This window comes from Pseudochaenichthys georgianus, chromosome 6 (genome assembly GCF_902827115.2).
Source record: "Pseudochaenichthys georgianus chromosome 6, fPseGeo1.2, whole genome shotgun sequence".
Lineage (NCBI taxonomy): Eukaryota > Metazoa > Chordata > Actinopteri > Perciformes > Channichthyidae > Pseudochaenichthys > Pseudochaenichthys georgianus.
In genome coordinates, this window is record NC_047508.1 from 36,792,374 (window position 1) to 36,812,245 (window position 19,872).

At 40.0% G+C, this 19,872-nt stretch overlaps 1 protein-coding gene, 1 long non-coding RNA gene and 1 other non-coding gene across 4 annotated transcripts in view; all 3 read right to left on the reverse strand.

Moving 5' to 3' along the window:
• Positions 1–857: 857 nt before the first annotated feature.
• On the reverse strand, positions 858–1,986 carry LOC139434015 (uncharacterized). Its single transcript, XR_011643418.1, has 3 exons — positions 1,875–1,986; positions 1,173–1,229; positions 858–952 (listed from the first exon to the last, which is right to left on the reverse strand). It is a non-coding gene; the product is annotated as an uncharacterized lncRNA (long non-coding RNA).
• A 1,652-nt stretch (positions 1,987–3,638) lies between these two features.
• trnap-agg (transfer RNA proline (anticodon AGG)) lies at positions 3,639–3,710 on the reverse strand. Its single transcript has one exon. It is a non-coding gene; the product is annotated as a tRNA-Pro (tRNA).
• A 288-nt stretch (positions 3,711–3,998) lies between these two features.
• Positions 3,999–19,872, reverse strand: part of ptdss2 (phosphatidylserine synthase 2) — a 33,371-nt gene continuing 17,497 nt past the window's right edge. For both annotated transcript variants that reach the window (XM_034084975.2, XM_034084974.2), the window contains exons 6-13: positions 18,279–18,413; positions 16,577–16,627; positions 15,789–15,902; positions 14,143–14,261; positions 13,742–13,856; positions 12,473–12,618; positions 9,379–9,564; positions 3,999–6,494 (exon numbers count right to left, since the gene is read on the reverse strand). In XM_034084975.2, coding sequence (XP_033940866.1) covers positions 6,341–6,494; positions 9,379–9,564; positions 12,473–12,618; positions 13,742–13,856; positions 14,143–14,261; positions 15,789–15,902; positions 16,577–16,627; positions 18,279–18,413 — 1,020 coding nt within the window. In that variant the 3' untranslated portion in view covers positions 3,999–6,340. The remainder of the gene's footprint in view (positions 6,495–9,378; positions 9,565–12,472; positions 12,619–13,741; positions 13,857–14,142; positions 14,262–15,788; positions 15,903–16,576; positions 16,628–18,278; positions 18,414–19,872) is intronic.

The window sequence follows — 19,872 nt, forward strand, 5'->3', positions numbered from 1 at the left end:
TTATGAAAATAGTTGACTGTTGGCGAAATGAATCCAAATGAAACGTTGGACTGAACTACAACGCCTTTAAATCTCTACGGACTGTTCTTCAGTGGGATGGCAAGTTCCTATCTTTAAACATTTATTAGTTTTTTCTCAGAACAGATTTGATTTTCTGAAGTTAATTTAACTTTGGCGACCATGTAAGGTCATTATTAAAAAGGTACAATCAATTTGTTTAGGGTTGAATTAAATAATGATAAACATTTCATTTGGATAATTTACTGACAGAATAAGAAACTCAATGATGCTCTACTCACCTGTTCCTTTTTATAAAGTGAAACAGTTGAAACGATAGATTTTAGTAAACTTAAAAACAACCTTCTCCAAAAGCTATCAAGGAATATACCGAATACTTGTTTTAGAACTTTATTACATATTTTTATATAAATAGTTTGAGTGATCCATAATTGACAGAAGCTTGTGTTTACACTGACCTGTCACTCATATATTAATGTCTTTGTAACTTCTTTAAACCACGACCTCACTCATTTCTTTCATTCATCACGGTTCAGTAAACTAAGTGACACATGAACCAGTTTAATCATTATACTAACGTAGGATTGCAACTCTTTGAAACTGTAGGTGGCTCTTAAAAGAGCCGTTGTGTTTGGGTGTGCTGGTCTCAGGTCAGTCTAAGCCCTCTCGCGGATGCAGCGGGCCAGCTGGATGTCCTTGGGCATGATGGCGACCCTCTTTGCTTGGTTCATCTTACTGGGGGGGCAGCTACATGGATGTCGGTGCAGTCCACAGTCAGTGTGCAGTTGAAGGCAGAATGGATTTATTATTGACTCAGAATGAAGCACAACTTCATGTCATACAATACATTGACTTTATTTGTAATTGTGTGAAAACATATGAGCATTGATTAGCAAGCAGGACCTGCAGGAACAGAGCACGGTGATGGATGGAGCTGGGAAGAGAGAAGAATAAAGAAAACAGATCAACTTTATTATCGGATAAAAAAAATTCAATTTCAAAACAAGTTGCCGCTCCTACAGTTTTATAGTGTGTAAAGATGATTTCACTTGACCTATGCACAATATCACACTCAATACATGTGTGTCTCTGGGGGGTGCATTGTGCCTTTGATGTATATAAATAATATACCATAACCACATACTATTACGTACAGTGGAAATCAGGTTGCCAGAGCAGGTCAGTGTGCATGTTCCTCAGGGTCTCAGCAGCTACAGGTGAGGGAAAGGAAATAAAAGAGAAAAAGGTCAGTAACAACACTTTAAAGTAACAACACTTTGAATAATTATCTCTTTTAATAATGTTCTCTCAGTAATCACTCAACTACTGTCTTTCCAACAAACAGATTGACTCACTATCATCACAATGAAACACGTCCAGAAGAATGGACCACAGATGGAAATTAGCTATTAGCTATAATCTGGCATATTGCATCTCTTCTCTTTGCTGAGATTAATGTTTGTGTATGCATGGTCCTTCTATAAATAAATACATGTCATGCAAAGCTGCCTGCCTGCCTTCCTTCCTTCCTGCCTGCCTTCGACTCTCCCTGAACTGCCTGATCTTTTAATGTTCAATGTTAACCATTTGAGCAGATAGCATTAAGTAGAAAAGATCGCAGATGCTAATCTGCCGTTAGCCTACCTCCCGCCCCCTTAGCACCTGGCGATAGGCTCCTCTTCAAATGTTTCACAAAATACTTAACATCATGACTACTCTTACTGTTTAACATTTGGGTTCACTTCATGTTAAGGCTAATACAAATGACAAGGCTAAGTAATGTGATGCTAACTAACGTGCTCGCTACTAGCTATGTAGCTAGCTTGACTGTGTTCCATGCACAACATGTGTATTACCTGAGATCTCTGATCCAGCGACTCCTGGTCCTTTCATCAGACGGGAAGCGATAGAACGAGCTATGATCTATAAGTATGATCACTTATGTGATTACAACCTGGTACAAAGCACACAGGCATCTTGTAAAAGTGAACTTATTTTAGCAATCTCTTATTTATTGGAGGGAATAAATCAGTTATGAGATCTTCTTCTTCGCTTTAATTACGAGTCGCAACCACTTGGAGCATTATCGCCTGTGACATCACTTACGCGAGCCAGAATGGGATTTGGGATTTGTAGTCTTTGTAGTCGCGTATTTTTCATAGTCTTATATTTCAACAGTTTTACGACAAAATGTGACTTTTTTGACATGGAACTTATTGTTTAAGATTGACAAACATCATATGTGTAGTTCGTGGCACAATTCAAACGGGATCAAAAGATACGTTTTCTCTCTCCATTGAATTCAATGTTAATTTTTCGCTTCCGGGGTCCCATGGGCCGGAAGTAGATGGGCGTGACTTCGCCTCTCTATAGAGTGGCGAAGTCCCTCCCCTTCCGGGGGACCTCCATTATCTTTCGATCCCGTTTGAATTGTGCAACACATATGTTTGTCAATTTAAAAGATAATTTTGCAAGTCAAAAAAATAGAAATGTGTCGTAAAACTGTGAAGTAACACATTTTTTGGTGTGAAGCGCTCAATGAACAACATCTCCCGTCTCGCAGGACACAGCAAGACGGCCGTCACGACACGTTGGCACATTTCACCTCTTTCTTTCAGAATGAAGTGAAAAGTATTACAAGAGGTGAACATCACTACAAATCTGGGCATGTTGAGAACTGTACATACACAAAAGGGGAGTTAGTCGGTTCGTAAGAGCCAGCATGCCGGACCGGGATTCTGGGATTTGTAGTCTTTCTAGTTGCGTATTTTTCATAGTCTTATATTTCAACAGTTTTAAGACAAACTGTGACTTTTTTGACATGGAAATGATTTTTTAAGATTGACAAACATCATATGTGTAATTCATGGCACAATTCAAACGGGATCGAAAGATAAGTTTTCTCTCTCCATTGACTTCAATACATAATTTTTCAGAAATAAGGTCCCATGGGGCGGAAGTAGATGGGCGTGACTTCGCCACTCTATTGATGTGTGTATTGAGTTTGGTAGTAATAAGCTGTATAATAGTGATTGAATATGATTGTATTATCTTTTTTCGGAGTTGTACTTTGCAGACGGTCCCTGAGCACTCGTTTCTTCTCCGGCTGCGGATAGAGACTAATGTAATGTGTCCAGCTTGGAGGACGGTGCGTATTGGCTTTTTTGATCAAAATGTGATTGTAGTTCGTTGTCAACCTTACCACGGTACTTAGGAGACGTCATTTGTGTCTGAATAACGTTTTGTTCATGAGTTATTGATCCGAGTCTCCCAATATCGTTCCAACTTTACTGAACTAAGCCAGAAGACCGTCTCATTTCGTAGACCGCTCGGTTTGCTGTTCCTTCACTTTATTTGTATATACATTTATTTTTGGACGAAAACTTAGCGAGAGGAAAGGCATGTGTGGCGTGAGTGCGTGAGATATGGGTTAATTGCGTGACTCTCACGCTCAATGCGTGAGGGTTGGCAGCCCTGATAGAGGTGCAGGATAAAAAGGTGGGTTATCAGTCTGAGATGGAAGATTTGATGATACTCTGCTATTCTGATATGAGCGATTGCATTTATATGCTTTTTTTTTACTAAATTAATGCTGTGAGGAATTCAACCTAAATAAAGATGGGCTCGTCCGGGATTTGAACCCGGGACCTCTCGCACCCTAAGCGAGAATCATACCCCTAGACCAACGAACCGCATGCTATTTCAATAGCAGACGCTCTATAAGACACAAATAAACATGACTTAGTAGGAAGCCTTTTACACGCCGTTCAGAATCAGAAACACAATGAAACTGTCAATAAAACCCTTTGACACTTGTGCGAAATGCTTAAAATTATACTTCAGTATACCATAGTAAAATCTGACAGAAATATCTAAAAACACAGAAGCAGTCTTTCTCTGAATCTCTAAACGTTCGGCCACGCGGCTGTAAACTGACATTTCCTTCTTTGTGATTTTTAAGAAAACAAGGTAAATCCATGCAGGTTTTCAGTGGATTTTATTGAAAACATTATAAAAGTATGTGGTGCAGCAGCATATTGTCAGTTATTATGACAGTTAACATGTTCAAATGTACACAAACCAAGTTGAAAACATTTCTTTTACAGCAAGTAGCGAATGATCGTTACAATGGACAGAAGAACACATTGAAGTCAGAGCAGTAACAAAGGACGTACCGCCCCCGCGTGGCTGCAGGTGGAACTACACGGAACCCTAAAAGACATTCAAGGAAAAGGGTCCTTTTGGAGGGGTGGGGAAACCAGTTTATATTCAGTTCGATAACTCAAATGCAATTCAGATTCTGAAATCAATCATTTGTGATGTGCAAATGATTGGGTTGGTAGAGATTTCAATTAAAAACATCTACCAATCCAAGGCATGGACACTGACATTGAACCCATGTCATTTAAAGGAAGAAAGGGGAATAAAGTAAACTTCTACAAAGTTCACAAGCAACTGAATCAGCACAGTACGGGAGGACAGACTTTGACTTTCCAGCTAGACATTGTTTTTAGAGTTTCACATTTGCACAGCAATCTCTGTATTCAAAAGAAAGAGGGGAAACATTTACAGACGTGATGAGAATGAAGAACTGTTAGTTAAGTGTTTATGACGAAATAAAACTGAAATATGATAAGGTCTCATTTGGAAAGCAGATTCAGCTGGGTTACATTCAAAAGAAAATGACTTCAGGGTCATTAAACATCAGTCCAGTTTACAGGAGGACCATTTGAGGCGATCGTCAATGCTTTGTCTGTAGCTTTGAAGCCACTGGGACAGGACGAGTGACACACCTTGACATTTACAGCTGATTCTCTGAACTTGACAAAGACTAAAGCTTTCTGAGTGACATACTGTATTGGGAACAATATTTTGACTACAGTGTCTTTTTTCATAGCATTACGAAAAGCTCAGATCATCTGACTCATCATCCAACTATTTTAATTAATCTGTTGGTTTTATTTTTCGCCAACAGATTTTCTTTTCTTCTTCCTATAGATGGGCAGAAGAAAAATGACGGAAACAACATTATATTGGTATTTTCTGTTTCTAAATCATGGTTTTGTTTGACCAATACACAAAGATACTCAGTTCACTTAAGAGAAGCAGCTAAAGAAGAATGCTTGGCTTTTTGCTTGAAAATAAATCACAGAAACAATCCACCGTGAAAATAAGATTCATATACAGTCGACTAATACCTCCTCGTGTTCTATGTAACTTACAAAGAAATCAACAAATACTGAGACAAATACACATTTTCAGACAGTTTAAGTTCCAATTTTGACAAAAAGTAAATATGTTTTTTTGAATGGTCTGACCACTAGAAGGTTCCTTTTTTAATGTCTGACAGGATCACAGCTCTGGGACTGCTTTAGTTGAAATGTAGAGGAATCTGAAAGAGGTTCATCAGCTGTTCAAGTGGGTCTGAGTGGCATTTATGGCTTTAGCAAGAACAGGATCTAAGCTTTGGCTTGTACACAATACACAGCTTAATCGCTTTCATTTAGTTTCAGCCACAACCGCACATGCTCTAAATGAAGGGATCATTAAAAATCCATTTGGCATTAACCTAATCAGATGTTAAGTGTACGTTCTGATGGGCCTGAACGAGCGTTACAGTCTTGTAACAGTGGAGAGACCTCTGCCGTGTGTGCCGAGCCAACATGAGTCCATCAGACAGGATTTATGCTTCCTATCGGTGTGATTGTCATGGATTTGTTTATTTAGAGTGCTGCATTTCTTTAAAACAAGGAACTTCAATAAGGAATCTGTTATGGTAGTGATAACAAAGGAACTACAAAAATACTCAAACTATACCCCATAAATCATGTATAATCAGCAGTTAAATAACTACAATATGGTACATCTTGATTGTATTTGTTATATTCTATTAAAGAAGGCTTCGGCCAGTTCTCTCTCCTCTCTCGTCAGACTGAGCGAGGATCGCCCCGCGTTCACAAGCACCTCGAGGCTCTGTTTCCAGGAATGAGTAAAGGTGAAAAGATGTCTCCCTCGTGTAAACGATGCATCAGGAGACCAACACCTTCAGAAAGATAACTTGAAACCAAAAAATAAAGAGAACATTTTGTCAGTGTTTACCGAGCTGGCACCCCCCCCCCCGTTGAATGACTGCTTGGTTCATGTAGGCACAAATAAAGTCTACTCAGCACGTGTCCAGTTTGCCTCGACATGTTTCTTTGCGTCTGCTTCAGTTTTCTCGTTTCTCTCTCCCACCAAACCTCCAACGTTCTCCTTCAGTTGCTGCTGACCGACGCTCAGGACTCGGCCCGTCCCCCCCCCCATCCGTCCCCCCTCCACCGCTTCAGGATTTTCTCTGCCGCACCGTCTCCGAGCTGCCGTTCAGTTTGCTGCGTCCAGAAGGGGTGGAGGGGTTGCCGTTGCCGAGGGAGCGGTCTCGGTCCGAGGGGGATTCCTGTTTGCGTCGGCGGGTCTCTTTGTAACGGAGCGTGATGTCACTGAGAAGATGGAAGGAAAGAGGCGATGAGGAAAAACAACGTCTCAATGCGTTTTCTCATAGAAGGCAAGGCAAGTTCATTTATATAGCACCTTTCAGCACCAGGCAATTCAAGGTGCTTTGCAAAAATGAAACACATTCAGAGAAAGGCATTTAAAAACAGTAAAAGATAATAAAAGAAACATTAAAAGAAAAACAAAAAACATTTAAAATCAGTCATTAAAAAGAAAAGCTAATAAAATAAACATTAAAAGATCAAAGTTACAGTGCAGTCTAAGATATGAATAGTTCCATTCTTTCGGTTCTTGATTTTTTTATTTATTCACAGAACCTCCCTTTGGAAATCCGAACATTTCCGTCCCGATTGTTAATTTAGACTGATTGTGTTCACCATGTTTTGCTCGCATGACATCCACAATTGGAGGGTGTACTAGCCCCCTACTCTGCTTTGCGTTCCATAACAAAGTCTTTAAGTGTTACTAAAACACTATTTTATATAGAAGGCCATTTAAAAAAGTTTCTGTGGTTTTCTAAATAGGTACCCATCCATCGTGTGGGGGAATAATATGTTTTAAACCTTACCACAACAACACTTACACGATGATACCTATATTTTGGAACTTTCTGCAGGGGAGGAATCTGTTTTCAGTGTGTTTCAGTCCTTATATGCTGTAATAACCCCCATCGACAAAAAGGATTTTCAGGTGTTATTAAAATGCCACGAAAGGCTGATAAGTGTAGCAATTTGTTTTGTTGATATAAGGCATTTCATTTCCTTTGAAACAGGAGTTGGGTTGGTTGGCGTAACAGGATGTGGGCCAAACTGCAGATTCATTTACTTAAATAAAGATTCAAGATGATAATGAACTTTACCCATCGTTGTTATTTGATAACCACTAATAAATATGCAAAGAACATGTTATTTGTTGAAACGGTGCTCTGATGCTGCGGCTAAGTTTACTTTATTCTAAGGTAATGATAAACAATTGCTATCTATATATAAAAGAGGTAAAACAAAGCATTAAATGTATTTGCAAATACAATTTCACCCAAGTCTGAGTAACTTGAACACAGCATGCTTTAGTGTCTGTGGTCGTGATGCACTGTACTGATAGGCTGGTACTGTGTGTGTGTGTGTGTGTGTGTGTGTGTGTGTGTGTGTGTGTGTGTGTGTGTGTGTGTGTGTGTGTGTGTGTGTGTGTGTGTGTGTGTGTGTGTGCTGTGCAAACACTTTTTTTCTTCTTTTCATTCAATGAGCCTTTGTGTCTCCTGTCTACAATTCCCTATTACTGATTGAACTGCAGCTGAGAATAAAAGGATGTAAAACAAATGCAAAAAATGAAAATGATAAAATTCAGAACAAAAAAAAAAGTACTTTAATGGCGCATTTCCACTGCAGCACGTAGCACGTTTTTTTTTTTGCTTTTCCACTACGGGTAGTTCCGGCTCAGGGCTACTTTTTCACCTTTTTTCTGGCCCTCCAAAATCGAGGTTCTTACCGGGCCAACAACCGGGCTGAATATGCTAATCTAGTGACTTAACACTCGACTGCTGAATGGTCAGAGAGAATCGCTGGCAAGGGGGCTACAACTACAACAAAATGAACATATTTTACCCCGATTTAATTGTAATACACGTTTTAAAATGATGCCGAAGTAACAACATACTGATACCGGTTTGCAGACAAGACGGCAGGCGAAAAACCTTTTAAAATGCGTGTTTTCTGAATGGAGATCGGATCGATCAGGCTAAGCTAACGTTATATGCTCCGTCCACACTCACAACAACGGCCTACAGACGTAAATAAACCAGCGACTGTATTCGCCATGACACAGACAGTCTGTGGTTTGTACTTGTTTAACTTTTGTCTAGTTTCTGAGCTAGTGTTGTCACGATACCAACATTTTGGTTTCGATACCGATACCAAGTCAAGAATTGCGATTCCGATTATTTTCCCCCATCATTCTTACAGTACCGATACTAATGAAACGGAGGAATCGTAACGTTTTTAACGGCAGGGTATCGCGGTACTTTTCAAGTATCGGTACACCGTGCAACACTATTCTGAACAGATATGAGGAGCTGTGAGCTCTGAGTGCTAACTGCTAACGGCTGATGTTGTGGTTCGCATTGAAGATGACGTCACGGCAGTTTTACGCAGCGTCGCACCGCCCGCCGAACAGCCGATTGCTCCGCCTACACTGCGTTACTACCCCAGTTCCTAAACTGTAATGGAAACGCAGCATAAAGTGAGCCTGGCCTACCAAGGCCTAACCATACTAAGCCGTGCGAGGTCCTGCCGTGGAAAAGCGCCATAAGAGTGTCATGCGGCAAAAGGACTCATGTGGAGTAATATTTGTGTTTTATAGATTTTCCTCTTAATATTTATGAAATATTGTGTATTAAACAGGGAATAACATAAAATACAACACTGCCCTTGGAGGTAGAGACTCTCTCCTATACCTACCTCACTGGAACTCAACATTATTTCTGAGCATGAGCAGGAAGGGAGGAAGGGGGAGGCAGGAAGGGGGCGAAAACAGATGAGAAGCTGAACTTGCTGGGGGCAATGCTACCCTAATGACAGGAGGATGAATAATCAACAGAAGGAGAATCGAACCAAGAGTAACCTCAAATTGTCGCTGCATGAGGTCATGAGTATGAACATTCTCATAGGAAGAGATTAATCGGTTTATTGTGATTCAATTGTACCCTTTGTAAAGCAACAGTGAGAACAATTTCTTGTTGCACTATTGCTGTATTTGAAATGTCTCTAATCTTATTTGTGTGAAAGATTTTAATAAAATAGTATTCCCCTTTCTTATGTCTTTAAAGTATCTTTGTGCCTCCTTGCCCCCTGCCCTGTAACACCCCCCACTTCTTACCGGAAGAAAAACCTCCACAGGGTCCAGGTGAAGATGAGGAGGATCCCCAGGAACCAGCACTGCGTGATGAAGAAGGGGATGGGCAGCATGATGGTGTTGGGGTCGTATTTGACCACGATGAGGAACTCCGTGACTGTGATGGCCGCCACCAGCCACGCCTGCTGCCCCAGCTTCCTATGGAACTTCCTGTGGGGACAAAACAGACCGGTGTTTTAACTGTTTATCGGTAAGCTTGTGATATAAACCACACCAAATACACATATGTGACCTGCTCCATCGAAATCAGTGGCATTGACCCGAAGACGCATTTTGAGTTGTATACACTGTTGGCAAGAGGACATTCATAGCTTTGTTTTTGTACTCGAAATATTAAGCAAAATATGTCACATTATATAATGACTGTCACCGAGTCATCATTTTGAGAAGGAGGGAAGATATTTTTGTTTGGATTACTGGTCTGGTTTCTCAATTTGCCGAAATAAGTTTAATATTCTGAAAGCATAGACTTTGTTTATTTGAAATCAGATGAAAACAAACTGTAACGGACCCTGCCGTGTTATCTATGATACTATACGCCTTTACTTACTCATTTCAACCGGAGGGAGGGGGAGCGGCGCTGCGGAACAGCAGGGTGCGAGTGAGAGCTGTCATCTTCCCTTTACAAGCTTCAAAAATGTATTTATCGTGTGATTTTGGAAATAAAAGTTTTATATTCTGAAAGCCAAGACTTCGTTTATTCAAAATCAAACACCCGAACCCCGAAACACTATATATATATATATATATATTTTTTTTTTTTTTAAACGAGCCGTTGCGACTTCCGACTGATTTCGATAGAGCGGGTCACATATTGAGATTACATCGTAGTGAGTATGAAAAAAGACACCTGCATAAAGAGCTTTCTACACACAATAAACTATACACATGGAACATAAATAGCTACTATACTCCGAGAAGTTGCCTAAAAGCATTATATCTTTATAGTTTAGCTCATAAAATTACATCATTTCTGACCATTGCATGTATGTAATGTGTGTATATGTAAAGCGCTTTGAGTCATTGTAAAAGCGCTATAATAAATGTAAGGAATTATTATTATTATTATCATTATAAACCTGATAAAATAATAGTATCCAACTTTAATATTGTTATTAAACTAAAGGTTGCATGCATAGTTAGTCCTTTAAAAATAACTAAGCAGTGAGCATTTAAAATAATGTACTTTCTAGGGATGTAACGATATATCGAATATCGCAATAAATAAATGTCTCGATACCGTCGTGAGACTGACAAAATCTACCGCAATTTTTTTTTTTAATAATATTTTTTCTTAAACCTTTATTCAACCAGATTGTCCCATTGAGATCCCCAACCTTTTATGAACCGAGAGCTACTTTTAAAGTTGCCAGTCTGCCGAGATCTACCAATCCAAATAGAGAGGCGTAGCCATTACTGACAGCCTACTACCAGGTAAATACACACTTCTACTTGTATAGAACTGACCTTTGTACGATTAATAATTCATAAAATACTGCAGATCCTTTATCTTACCTCTTTCTAATCTACACACATACAAGTATTTAACTGAAGTTACACAACAGTGTTGTTGATACAGAGTTGGAGTGTATTCACACGTCACTACAGTGGGTAATGTTTTCAAGACACATTGAACAGTGCTGCCACATGACACAGGAACAAAGAAAAGACTCTGAATCCTTTCTTTGCCATTATATAAAAATAGTGTTGCTTCAAAAGTATAAATTAGGCTTACTAATAAGACAACTCAGATCTGAAGCTACTCAGGAATCTGCTGCCAAAGTGCAATAAAAGAGACAAAATTAATAAAAATTAAACCCTTTTTTGTAGCATTTTAGTAGATTATAAAAAGAAATTATTTTTTAAAATAGCAACACTAGTTTCTTAACCTGAATTGATAATAGACTATAATCAATTTAAACAGAACAGATCTTAATGTTTGCATTCGTACACCATTTTGTACAATAATTATAATGAATAAGTTCAAACAAACTAAAACTTACAGCTGATTAATAACGGTATCTAACTTGAGTTTTTATTATATCAAAAACCTGTTGAAATGCTACTGTTATTTTTACTGGCCCCCAAAAGCGCGTCGGCGCAGCCTCCAGGAAAGCTTCTTTGACAGCTTCGCCGTCTTTGAAAGACTTCATGTGTTTCGCAAGAACGTGACTGACACGATAAGATGCTATGGTAGCAGCCTTTGTTGGGCCTGGTGAAAATGGACTGCTGTGCATTTAGCTGTCCTTTCAGGCCCCTCCCCTTTTGGGAGCGTAGGGCAGAATTAGGAGGGAATTCCGTCTCGTAGCGTGTGTGCACTGTTTTGAAATGCCGCTCCTAAAAGACCCTTCTTCGATAAAGCCACGCTCGCATTGCAGATGAGACAGATGGACTTTGAATTGGAATAGATACAAAAATAATCATCCTCCCACTCTGAGTGAAAATTATATATTTTGGGCTTTTTTGCTTCTGCCGTAATTGCGGTTTTGTGTGTGTGCGGACTGTCACTCCTGTTGACACGGACAACGTCAGCGAACTAGTGCACTGCCCACCAGCCACGCCCCGACACATGGGGTCACGCCGGCCAATCTCAAAGCTTTAATGCGTTCAAGTGCATTATTCTGGCACAGGAACATTATGTTACAGGACATTAACGATAAAACAGAATATTGTTGTTCTATTTTTAGACACATCTCGCGATCGACTGGGATTCTCGATCGCGATCGACTGGTTGGGCACCCCTGGCCTACAGTGAAGCTAACAGTAAGTGTGAACATTGACTTGACAGGACACTTCATGAGAAGGATCTGCACTTTTATTAAAAATCTTAAACTATTCATCCACTTATTAAAAGTGAAAGCCAGCAAGTTTTCCTTACGCAACAGACCTTATTATGAATCAGTAATGCGGACCCTTTATGATTGTACTCTTGTCTTCTATACGAGGGTTTGAGTTGAGCTACTTTGCATTAAACATAGAGAAATGCAGAATTGCCCCTTGGTTGGGAATGTATGTGATCAACCGATGAACGTAATCAAACCCTTCAACTGCTACTCACGGGTCATCCATGAAGTCGTAGATCTCCCTCATGGCTACTCCTCCTACGTTGACGAAAAAGACGAGGCGGAGCAGCACCAGGTAGTGCTCCGGAGGCATCCACAGCACGAACTTCAGGTAGAAAGTGTTCAGCTCCGCCAGGAGGAACTGGGAGAGAGGAGATAAAATGATGCGTCTACATTTAGGATCACTGACAAGAGGATAATACAAGAGAAGCTAGTAGGACACCACGCATGCCCTGCGTAGATTATCTCTACATTTGTGGGTAGTGACTCATGTTTTGATATATTCAAAAACGTTAATGACTATGCCTGATGTTGGGGAATAATTTGCTTAGGTATTCAACCTTTGACACAGTTCATCATGTTCCTCTTTTCACTGTCTCCTTTCCCACGGCATAGGTCTACGGCCTTGGGTAATGCTGCTATCTCTCTTAAGGAGGGGCGCATTGTTGTTGCAGCTTATGACCGAGCACAAGCTGACATGAGATAGTTTATTGTTCAGGGACACCTAGAAGCCCTTCACATTATTTTCTATGGACGACAGCTCTAGTTAGATTCAGGGTCCATATTTGTTTAGTCTCGCTGACTACATTACATTTAGCTGACGCTTTTATCCAAAGCGACTTACAATAAGTGCATTCGACCAAGAAGATACAACCTTGAAGAAAACAGAATCATATAAGTACATCAGGCTTCATAGAGCCAAAACCTTTCAAGTGCTACTCAACTGGCTATAGATCAGCCAGTCCTTTGTTAAGTGCTTTGTTAGTAATTCTATCGCTCGAAGTGGAGTCGAAAGAGATGAGTTTTCAGTCTGCGCCGGAAGATGAAGAATATTGATTATTACACTCTGAACTAGTTAAAACCTCGAGCTGCAGGAGAGTTCTTCAGAATTGATTGTGGCATCTCTACCCTGCGGTCAACCCGTGGCCCGTGACGTATGAATTCTCCGGCCAAAGCTCCAAATAAACGGTCTGTGTTTGAAAAAAAGTGTTTTGCCATCAAAGCTCCAGCTCTCCATCGTGTCTCTCTTTGAGTCCTGACTCCTATTGCTTCAGAGGTTTCCCCCACACCGGACATCATAAGTGCATCAACTCATACTTTCTAAAAAAGAAAACAGTCATGACAAATGCAGAATGCGTGAAGCTAAGCTAGCTGATGTCGCTAAAAGCATATTGTATAGCTTATTCTACATCAACGTTTTATTATCATTGGTTTCCATTTTGACAAAAAGTACCATTGTTTATTTTGATAAGGATAATTCTTACCATAAAGATAATTCCCAACACGGCGAGCCAGCGACGAAGGTTTGAAGCAGGCTTCCACTCAAACTTCACCCAGCTGTACGGAGTGAACTGGAAAGCTATGCGCTTTATCTTTCCCCTTAGAGAGAAACCGTAGATCTAGTTACAACACAGACACATTTTTAACACAGCAATATTGGCACTAACTGTAATTAAAACTACTTGACAACCCTGTCAAAAACAACATCAATATCTTTAAATATTGAACCACATGCCACATATCTGTCCCACAACAAGTGAGGAGGGTTAAAGACATTAACATTTCTTCTATAAGAGTAAAGTTAGTGGTAGGTAGTGGGTTAATCACCCTGGAATAAACCACATTTTGCTTCAGAGAGTCAACCGTTGTCAGTGTTTATTCGTACTTGTATGTGGGGATATTCCACAGCCCCTGCCACTGGTACGGCTTCATGGACAGCCACCCGAGGGTCTTCATGCCGCAGTAGATCCCCAGGCCGTTACACACCAACACGTCCATGATCCACTAGAGAGAGATAAACAAAACAATAAATAAAAGGGTCAAACCAGAATTACCACCTTGCAGCTCTACTCTTCCACCAACGGTCGTATTGTCATCACTTTGTCATTTATCCTATCAGACATTTTTATGAAGTTGTCACGTGAAGCCTATACATTATTGAGTTATTGCCGAGAGCTGTGTTCTGTGAGGGTAAGTTGGCCTTGAACAAATTGAAACGCCTCTGGTCTTGGCAGATGGCTGACAGGTCTAGTAACACTCCAATGTATTCCACCTACACGAGTTTGTTGGATCCGATATTATCTGAGGACTGTGTTGGTGTTTATAGATCTGCCTGACTCTCCCATTTAGTTCTGAGCTAGGACGGTAAAATGATACTTTAGCGTTCCTTAAACACTATAGTGTTTGGAGTAGGGATGGGTACCGAGCCCCGGTATTAAACGGGCCCCGGGCTGAATTATTAAAGACTGTGGTACCGTTAAGCTCCGACGTTAGCGGTCTTTTTATCGGTACTGGAGACATGCAAAAAATATATGTCATGTGTATTATTGCTACACAAACATTATATTGCAGTTTTAGTGTCGCCAACTCCGTTTCTAATACGCAAAAAGACTGCAAAATGGATTTTTAGTATTTTCGATCTCTCTCTCCCGTCTGTGTGCGAGGGGGCGGGGCAGTTTACACACACGCAGCTGCTACATGCAGCAACACACACACAGACACGGAGAGAACGCGCTCCGAGGTGTGGTTAAACTTTACCCGTCTCGATGCTCGTTGCCTAAAGTGCAATAAGAGTTTAGCATGTAAGGGCGGTAACACGAGAAATGTGTTTTAGCAGAAGTGCTCCACATTCAGACGGAGGAATGCACCGGGTTCGACTGTCTTTCTAGCAGCTCTGTAGCCCCCCCCATCCACGAGTAACGTTTCCACGTCAGCAACACACGCAGTTAACACAATTATACAAACATGGGTTAAGGATTAGAGGTAACGGAGTTATTTATTTTGTTACATTTTCAGCTATTCTGTTTACAGTTCTGTCATGAGATTATTAATACGATTTGTTAAAACGTTGTTTCTTTTGATGTGAAATATTATGTATTTAATTTAAATAAAAAGCAATGTTAGTTTTGTTCACAATTTGTTTAGTTAGTTTACCTTATTTTTTTCTCCAAAAGAACCGATAAGAGTAATGTTAAAAGACCGGACCGATAAGCGGTATCGATAAAAGTAGTAGTACCGTTAAAACCTTAACGATACCCATCCCTATTGGTGAGTGAGAAAACACAAACATGGTTGCAGACAGAGGAAGTGTTTCCACTGCAAATCAATTTCATGCGAGCAGGTTTTTGTCGTTAACTCAACTACAGTTATGCTACATTTTGCATAAGTCTGTTCACACCCACAAGCCTCGTCTTTTCTCACTGTGACCTCCATCTAATGTAGACTCAGTGTATTCACAGTCAACTCCATGCAGAGGCACACCTGTAGACTCTTAGGTATGCATAGAGGAAGAGCTGTAATATTTATACTTGCATGATCCCACCAGCACTCTGAGAAGTTCGGCAGCTGGTGCTCCAGGCTGTATTCCAGGAACTCAAACATGACACTGATTATCATACACATCCACCAGTCCCGGATCACCAGAGTCTGAGGGAGAGAGGAGGAAGTTAGTGGGAGGAGGTGAATGGTGGGCAGTGGGAGGAGGAGGTCAGCGTGATACCTTAAAAATAACATTATTCCTTGCTGCAAATGCAAAACAGCATACCAGTGCTGTCAGCCTGACACACAAGAGCAGGATAAAGAAAACACTGATCCGAGTAGCGAAGTAGATTTTCTTTTTAACATATAGAACAAATCTGTATATATATATATTTTTGTCATATTGATATTGTACTTTTTTTTTATAGATATTAATATTTATTGTTAACATTTATTTATTTTTTTATTGTATAATAGTTTTACAGGTTGTTTTCTTATATTTTCTCTCTAACTCTGTTTACGTATGCACCATTATACACCAAAGCAAAATCCTTGTATTTGTAACCCTACTTGGCAATCAAACTGATTCTTATAATACTAAGATTTTTTAAATGTAACAAATGTGTTGGTATTTAAGCGATCATTATTTTAGCAAGTCAGATTTATGAAAATCACTTGCTTTAAATGTATTTTAATGTATTTTCTGCTAAGAAATAATTTCCATTCCCTTGCTAAAAAAACTCAAATCAAGCTCTTCTAATGTTGTTGAGCTTCATCAGTTGAAGATGGTGATCTTTGGACAATAACAGTACATTTGAGATGAGTCTTCTCCACACACACACCTTGATATACCATCCCAGGAAGTGAGCTGGAACGAAGCCATCTATCTTGTCCTGGAGAGACAAACCAACAGTTTCTTTAACAAGTTCTCCTCACCAAAAGTGTCAACTACTTTTATCATGTTCAAATCTGTCCTGAGAATCAATAAAACATGTTTCACTGTGATCTGATAATTTATAGCGCAAACAATTGATCATTAAAACAACAGATCAACTAATAACAACAGTAATCATTAGTTGGAGTCCTCCTCTCTCTCCGTTATAATGAGTAGGACATCTAGGTCACATTGGTAGCAACCAGACATGAGCCCAGTGAGTTCTGGGTCAGTGAGCAGCTCACACCTTGGCTGGGCATCGTAAAGCACAGAAATAGAATAGAATGCCTCCAAAAGCAATGTGTTTTTAAACAGCATAGCTCAACTACATTGAATTACTGTGCAGAGAGAAATGCTGTCCATAGTTGTTCTTAACCCATCAGTCCAAATGTGTCTAATATTAAAAATAAATTAAGTTTATTCAAAATAACGTAGTCATAATTCGACAGTTTTAAAAGGTTATTGACATAAGCTGGCTGTAATTCAGTGCAGGATGTGGTGAGTTTGACCCACTCTCAAGGACTGAAATCAGGCCAACAGTAGAGGCGGGGGTGGGGGGTCATCGTGGCAGCGGCCCCCAGGGGGGAAGAAGGCCTGGGTCTATAATCTGCACCAGACACAAGCCTCTGGAGCCAGCCAGCACAATAACTATGGGTTTGTGCATGTGTGTATGAGAGAAACAGGGAGAAAGCAAAAGGAGAAAGAGACAGGGGGGAGAACTAGTGTCAGACGGGAAGAAGAGGAGGAGGAGGAGGATGAGTGTGTGAAGGGATGAGGGAAAGAAACAGACTAGTTTAGGCTGCCTCACTACGGGAGGTCATCAAGGTCATTTCCTTATGAGTAAAGGGCAAAAAGTAGCTAAATATATATATAACAAGACCAATCCAATTAAGTGGCCTGTTAGAGTTTTTAATACTCATTAATGGCACTGCAAATGTTAAAGGTCCCCTATTATACGGTTTTTCATCAATATATTATAGGTCTTAGATATATAAAAAACATGTCTCTGAAGTGTTTGGCTCCAAATACCAAACAGATCATTGCAGCATTACCCATAATCCCCTCTGCTTCAGCCCTGTTTCAAAAGTGCTGATTCTCTTTAGATGAAAATAAGGAGCCCCTCCCCACGCCCCTCTGAGATATTTGGTTAAAAAGAACACAATGGTGCTCGAGAGGAGATTCAGGTGATAAGTTGTGGGGGGGGGGGTTACCTTGGTTGCTGATTGGCTAATGGTTACACAAGCCAAAAAAAATCATTATGACATAAAGTGGCCAAAATCTGATCAGCTCATTTTCAGACAGGTTTTTATAGAAATGGATCAGGACAAAAAGAGAGAGAGAATCTTTTTTCCTGAAACGTTCAGAATCTCTTTCCACAGAGGGGACACATGTTGATGTAGAAGAGACATGAAGAAGTGGATTTTGCATAATAGGTGACCTTTAAATATGTGTCAAACAGAAAGCTTTTACCCACATGTTCACGCACACATGAGTCACACCATCTTTATTACTGAAAAAAAGATATCGGGTGCATTGGTTACATACATTTAAAATTACCTTAAGGTCTTCCCTGGAAAATAAATGTTACATTTACATTTAAACAGTCTTACCCAGATGTTGTGGAAGGGGTCGGTGGTGTTGCCCGGGTCGTACATGAGGCAGTTTCCTCCATAGTCGCGCTCCGGCAGCGGGACCCCCAGCTTGGGGTCGATGTACTTCATGAAATGTCGTCCATCGTGCACCGTCTGGGGGACAATGTGAGGAGGATTATGGAAAGTGTCAGCAATTATGTTACCTGAAACTTAGCTTTCATAAAAACAGAGCCAACTTGCCATCATTGAATATTATAAAGAACACTGAAATATTGAGAATATTAAAGAAACAAGTATAGTGTTAGTAGCTTAAGGTCTACTGAAACAAGTAAAACATAATTTAGCAAGGTTACTACAAAACTATAGAAGAAGTTTTCACTGCAGGAAGAGGCTTCTACAGTGTTGTACAAAACTGGAAAACATTATTAAACATCCCTCTTCAAAGTGCTTCAATTGAAATCGACACAACATGTCCTTTTAAATAAATGCTTTAATAAATGATACTTCTTTGTGGTACATCATTACAGTTTTTACAAGAGGATTTCATAATGCTAGACTTTTAATTTCCCTAGCATGAGTGAAGAAAGTAGATGGCTTGAATATATTAACAGTTTTAACAATATCCAGACACACACTTCTTTTAAGTATTACCATGTTAAGGTTCTGGCTCAGTGACATTTTAATTTAACTGGAAAAGTGCAAAGAGGCTTCCACATGTGGGATGACGCCAGCAGAAAAAGTAGCACATTGGAGAAGAACTTTGAACCAAATCCTCTATCTGGGCCAGTGTGAAGTCCTGGCTTAAAGATATACAGTATAATGAACTCTGCCTCATAAGAGCAGGAATGAGCATCTTCTCTTTGGCTAGTGGACAGTCACAAATGCTTGATTTAAAAAACGAAAGTTAAAGTGGACCTATCATGCTATTTTTAGGCAATAGCATCGGTCTCAGATATATAAAAAACATGTCTATGAAGTGTTTTGCTCAAAATACCGAACAGATCACCCATTCTAACCATGCCTCATATCCCTCGATTTCACTTCCTGTTTCAAAAGTGCTGATTTGAGGTATAAAGCTTTAAAACATTTTTTTTTAAATTGATAAATAAAAAAGGAGGGGGCTGAGCTCATGCGGGACCCGGCAGCTACTGTCTAAACTAAATACTGCCGTGATGAAACGCCATATCATGGATTATCAAGGATTGTTTCTGAAACAATGAAGTATGGAGCTCAAAGGCTTTCTCTCTTGCCGGTTATACCACAAGGTGAGTTCTTTTTTATTTCCTGCTTCTTCACACACATGCTCTGTGCAGTACAGGTTAGCTCTGAGTGTTAGCGATGCTAATGTAACATGCACCGACCATATTACGTCCAAAACAGTCTGGCATTGTTTCTGATAGCAACGTTTCTGATAGGGCCGTGGGTGTAAAGCCAGCCTACATTTCCGATATTACGTCAAATCGGATGCAAATCTGGATCAGCTCCGTTGTAGCCCCGTTTTTAGAGATTTGGGTACGGAGGAAAAGAGAGAGGGTTTTATTTTCAGACGCTGCGTGAGTTCCCTGACACACCGGGGACACATATTTATGTATAAAAGACATCAACAAGTGCA